This window comes from Scomber japonicus, chromosome 10, assembly GCF_027409825.1.
Source record: "Scomber japonicus isolate fScoJap1 chromosome 10, fScoJap1.pri, whole genome shotgun sequence".
NCBI classification, from domain to species: Eukaryota; Metazoa; Chordata; class Actinopteri; order Scombriformes; family Scombridae; genus Scomber; species Scomber japonicus.
In genome coordinates, this window is record NC_070587.1 from 12,874,076 (window position 1) to 12,879,746 (window position 5,671).

The 5,671-nt window shown below is 41.2% G+C and overlaps 1 protein-coding gene across 2 annotated transcripts; it reads right to left on the minus strand.

The window, feature by feature from the left end:
• Positions 1–395: 395 nt before the first annotated feature.
• Positions 396–5,364, minus strand: macc1 (MET transcriptional regulator MACC1). Of its 2 annotated transcripts, none has more exons than XM_053327225.1 (5): positions 5,246–5,364; positions 3,885–4,007; positions 1,741–3,791; positions 1,335–1,523; positions 396–1,177 (listed from the first exon to the last, which is right to left on the minus strand). In XM_053327225.1, the coding sequence occupies exons 2-5, from the start codon at positions 3,997–3,999 to the stop codon at positions 974–976; spliced, it is 2,559 nt and encodes an 852-aa protein (XP_053183200.1). In that variant the 5' UTR covers positions 4,000–4,007; positions 5,246–5,364; the 3' UTR covers positions 396–973. The 2 variants fall into 2 exon arrangements, with proteins under 2 accessions (XP_053183200.1, XP_053183199.1); XM_053327224.1 differs by having other exon boundaries at positions 1,741–3,806.
• Between the last annotated feature and the right edge of the window lie 307 nt (positions 5,365–5,671).

A 5,671-nucleotide genomic window follows, 5' to 3' on the forward strand; every position in this document is an offset into this window, starting at 1 on the left:
CTGAATATAGTCTAAGTGTAAGTTTGCAGCCAAATAATTAAAAATCTATGTCGATACATGAAAAATCAGAAAGAGAACATTTAATGTGATGGGTATTAATCATTAATATTAGCCTACTTTAAAAATGTAAAGAGATGTTTTTAACAAAAGATACAAAGCTTTAGATTATTGATACCCAGTTTCTTACTGTACTGTAAGTTTAGGTTTTAATTAGCATCTTCAAAAGCTGAAAATGATCTACCAAAATGAAATTTTGCTTTAAAAGATAGTTTCACAATTTTTCAAAATTGTCCTAAAACACGAGCCAGGTGTCCAAATGAACAGTGACACATGTTTTTCTTGATGTGATCGTTCCTGTTCATACTAGCAATTAAGAGATACCTTAAAAATCAACGTTTGTCTTTTTAGTGCCAAATTCTCTTTTTTTGTTGCAATCCTTCCACTGCAGCTGAAGAGGAAAACACTGTCCATCGAGACACAAAGAGGGAATATTTTTGGAAGACTGTAACTGTTATATGCACTTTATTTAACCGACTCGGACAGCTGACGCTTCATATTATCTTCAGATAAACTTTTAAAAACACTTTAGCTCAGAATGAGGACTGTGAATTTTGGTGGGAATCTTGTAGTTTGAACAAAAGGAATGATTGAAACAAGGAAAACCTGTTTCTTGGCTCTTATTGGCGCCTGACTCGTGTTTTAAGATGACAAATGACAAACTGCACTTCTTTTCCTCTGTTTTCAAGATGAAATGTAATTCCTTCATATCTCGAGAATGGTGAAAACATATGGTACAGTGCAAGTACCAGATGTCATTTTCTTCTAATCCTTTGTATAAAGTATGAGCAACAAATCAGAGCTATAGGACAACAATAAAGAGCTAAGTCACATCTTCATCAAAACTGTACCAAAACCTGCCACTCTGTTTCCCCAAGTGCATGAAGGCTGTTTTCATCACTAGAGTGCGAAGCGTCTAGGTTTTTGGGTATGCAGAGGCTCGGAAGATATCGAGACAGTTCACAGTGATGAGGGCACCAGTCAGATGCCTCCACTGTCTTGTGGTGGGGTTTTTCATTTTGTCTAGAATCAGGTGGAGATCCTGGATCATGTCCCTGTAGCTGTCTCCATAACGCAGACTCCAGGAGTACAGGAAGTCATAGGCAGGTTTCCACATTGACTGAAACAACAGAGGAAATACAGTGTTAATTTTTTAGAATAAAGTGTTCATAAAACACTTCCTGTAAAAATTCATAGGGCCCCATCGCATTTCACGCCATGTGCTATAGATAGTTAAAAAGGGGCCCATAATGTTAGTGAAATTAAAGTAAACATACCTGAGCACCCACTTCTCCACTCTTTCCTCGGTGTGGCGCCTCATAGCCAGCTATCTGTGTGCTGGTGAGTTTTCCAGTCTTCTCAGCAAGCTCCCGCCATCGAATCCCCAGCTCCACAGCAGTGGACAGGATGACTGTGGTCTGAATCAGCTGGGCCACAAGATTCACAGAGTCCATCTTTAACAGACCCTTAGAGGATGAGCACATAGATAGACTGTCACATAACCATTGAAAGCACAAGAAGACAAGAAGCAAAGCATTGTGTATGTGTGAGGTTGTGTGTGGAGATATCTACACTGAAAAAAATTACCAAATTACCACAAAGCATTTTCCAAATGTTTACAGTCTCCCTGAAATCTAACATTAAAACTGTATCAGAATTCAAACATGTAGTTTCTCAACTTACAACCATGAGTTCATGTAGAAACTTCTTTCTGCTCTTCTCAGTGTGGCAGTCTTCCTTCAGCTTCTCCAGCACACAGGCCACCTTATCAGCTTCAGTTTCAGCGTACCGCCGTGTTATGTTGTCCGTTGATAGGTTGCGGTAGCCTAAGGCATCAGCAAAACCTCTCCAGCTGGTTATGTGCTCAGTGACACGTGTCTGGATGGCGGAGTACATGTACGTAAGCTTCTTGAAGGGCAGTGTCATGTTGTCCAAGAGCACCTCTGTGGTGATCTGAATACCGGTGAAGTCAATCACCTGGTCTCTGGTTATGACCTTGATGTTTTTGCAGTGAACCAAACCAGTCCTGCCACGGAGGAATCCGATATACCACTCCTTTACCTTTGAATTGCCCACTGACCTGACAGTCTCCCTGGATAGGAGAGCCACTGTATCTCCTTTGAAGTACTCCAGGAGATATTCCACACGTGGCTGACGGAGAACTGACTTTAGGGCTACGCCGTACCACGGTGTATTCACAGGTCTGTCCATAAATTTGAGTAAGCCTGGAACACTTTCCTCAGGAATTGGTGAGTTTCTTGCCTTTTCAATTCGCTTTTCTATCTGCCTTGGCACTCGCTTTTCAGATCTAATGGGTGCTGCAGGAGGGGAAGACACCTGGAAATATGTGACAGTTGCAGTTTTAGATTCCCGCACTTGTAGGTCTAATTTAAAAGGAGTCATCTCTGCATTGCCAGCACAAGACAATGCAACCGGTAAATGCAAAACTGTCCCTATTTTGAGTTGACTTTTCCTCACTTCTTTCAGTTTGTCCTCAGGTTTGATTTTAAACATGGCACCTACAACGCTGATAGCGACATGCAGGTCATTCACTTCACCACATTTAAACTGATGTGTTCCCCAGAGCTGCAGCACAAGTGGAGGCAGGTTTTTGTTTCCTCTGCAGATATCTGAAAAAGGAAGCTTTGGTGGAACGTTCTCATGACAGCAGACCACTATTACGACCTTAAAAGATGGATGGATGTACCTGGGACCATAAACTGCTACTGTGATTTGGCGGTCAAGGTAATCCCAGACTGATGTAGCAGGGGCCTGGATGGCAGATGCCTCTGCAACTGCAATCACATAAAAATGTGTCTTCAGGTCCAGGAGCTTCATTTGCATCATGTTTTTGTAAATGTAACAGTCGTTCACTCTGAGATATGGTCCCTCTCTTTTGTTGGACACCAGCCCGACCACAGTGGTCATCACCTGACTTAAAGGGTCACTCTTCACTTCTCCTGACAGTTTCATCTCCATAGAGATGCATTCCTTTATGTTGATGTTGCTGAGGACCACTTCCACAAGTGGACTCATGGTTGTCATGTAGTTGTTGTTGAGTCCAGGAGGAGGGTCTAGCATTGCTTTCAGAGTAATTTCCTGGACGTCCCCAGGAACAACATGGCCTTCAGGGATGTGGATGCTGATTTCTGACTCTGGTAACTGAACAGACCCTCCACTATTGCCGATTTTGCAGATGACATGAAAGTCAGTAGCTTGAGTCTGAGCCCACCCAGGGCTCTGGCTCATCAGATTTAAGTCCAGGCATGAGCGGGTTAACTGCCTGTGGCTCAGCCAGGCCATCTTATAGGCCTCTCTGTCATCTTTTAGCCACTCAAAATCTGGGTTCAGGACTGGCTGGGGTGGTCTGAAGCTGTTCTCCCGTTTTGGCACCTTTCTCTCCAGATCATCCAGAATGTCTGAAGCACTCCTCCATCTCCCGGATCTGTTGCTGACTTTGTGTTTTTTTTCCAAAAAGTTGCTCACATTGCCTTCATCTGAAGATGTGCTACTGGTGTCATCGTTATTTGTGCCCAGATGTTTCTCATTGTCTTGTTTTGTATTAGATGTGTTGGAAATATGTTTGTCTGTGCTGCTGTGTACAATGTCATCTAGAAAAGGATTAGATCCAGACAGTTTGTTCCAAAAGGGATTTTTAGTCTGAGACTCATGTGCAACTTCTGGCTGTAAAAGTGGCCACTCGGAGTTCTGTGGGATTCTTGACACGTATCCACCTAGAAGATAGTAGACATTTCTCAGGATGTCTATTTAATAAGCATGTTTTCAAATTTGAACAGATTGCTTATGTTTCTATAAGAGGATTTTACCGTTCAGGTTGTTGCTGGTTGAGGCATTATCGTCCAGGTCAATCAGTGTCCCTTCAGATCTGCTCCGCATGAGACTCCCAACGCGACGGAAGGACCTTTCTCTTCCGGCTGCCATATTTTCATCTGTTAAACATAAAAAAGATATTTTTTAAATTTCTTGTATCTTTTCCTCTCACTATGGCTGATAGAAAAAGGCATTACGCCTTAAACAATGCAATCAGGGGTCCTGTATACAAGATATCCAGCTTATTGATGTCACTCACATTATCTAAAGAGGAAATTTTAAGCCGATTAACTGATTAGTTAATGTATTCATTGTTTAAGTCATTTTTAAGACCAAATGTCACATATCAACTGGATCCAGCTTAAATATTGGTCATTTTTCTCTAATTTCTCTCACAATTTGGATTTGGACAAAAGAAGCAATCTGAAAATGTTAATATGTTTTTCAAGATTGTGATGAGCATTTTCCTTTATTTGCTCACATTTCACATTTTATTAAACCTTATTTGAGAAAAGAATCAGCAGATTGATCAACAAAAATAGTCCTTACCTATAGCCCTTAACTTCTTTATTAACAGATACATGTTACAGTGTTTACCACTGTGAAATGACAGCTCCAAACACAATAAATGGCCTGCAAGTAAAGCTACTGTTCTGCCTCAACCAGCTTTTTTTCAGCACAGTGAGCCTCAGGCTTTGTGCAAGGCTTCAGTCTGTTACAGCAAACTGTTCCAAAATGTGGAATAAAGCCTGAACTCTTCAGACAGTCACTTGTTTGCGTAAAAACACACTACCCATTCATGACTTGTCACAGTGAGTCAGTCATTAATTATGTGTTTTCTTTACGCCACTGCACAAAAACAGGTTGGTCTTGTCAGGCCAATGACACAGTAGTCGTCTCTCTCAGCGCTTCTTGCTATGATCAAAGTGCAGTGCCACAAAGTAAAAATGTCTATTCTGATGAGATACTGTATGGCAGGCTTACTTTGAATACAGTGTACTGAATTTCCTGTACTAAAGTTACTTTACCAAATACACCATTCTGACAGTAATCTTGTCCATGTTTCTGTTTCTATGTGTAGATGAAATACTTAAATAAATCCGGCATTCATTAATAATCCAGATTACACAATTAACACCCAACAGCGCAGATTTGAGATATAAAATCTCACAGCTTCAGCTTCATTAACCAGGGCTACAACAACCTTACTGACAGGTATCAGTGTCACCGTCTCAACAGGTGGGTAGGCAGCAGTAGTTACATATTAATAACGCATTACCTATACAGACCAATTCCTATTATTACAAATCAAAAAGAAAAACAATCAAATACGCGACAAAGAAAAGTTTGATCTCACCGTTGGCATGAGATGTTTGTAGTTTTGCTCCGGCTAAACCTCTGTTATCATTTACGAGTATTTTCTAGGGCGTATCTGTGAGCGCTGGTCCTCTCATATTACAGCTCTTTATTCTGTTTGCTCTCAGACACGGAGCATTTTGGGACTAGAAGTTTAAAACGATCCAGGACCGCCAGCGGAGGAGTGGCCTGTAGATGGTTAGGTCACTACAATTCCCACAATGCAGCTCTGTATTTACGCATGAGACTTACAACACCTGAAACTGAGCGATACCTGCGTTTTCGACAGGACCGATAAGCATGTTAAAGGCTACAAACACATCCTGTCATCGAAGTCCAAATGTCCAAATGTCTTTTTGTCTTTCTTCTTTGCCAAGCAACATTTCACAATCCAAAAATAAACAGCTTTAGAAGACTAAAGAAACCA

Excerpts from the sequence above, each read along its gene's own strand:
- macc1 (XM_053327224.1), bottom strand. The coding sequence starts at position 3,999 with ATGGCAGCCGGAAGAGAAAGGTCCTTCCGTCGCGTTGGGAGTCTCATG. Across the intron at positions 3,807-3,884 it reads AACCAGCAACAACCTGAACG|TCTACTATCTTCTAGGTGGA; the intron begins GTAAAATCCTCT and ends TCCTGAGAAATG. Across the intron at positions 1,178-1,334 it reads GTGGAGAAGTGGGTGCTCAG|TCAATGTGGAAACCTGCCTA; the intron begins GTATGTTTACTT and ends CTGTTGTTTCAG.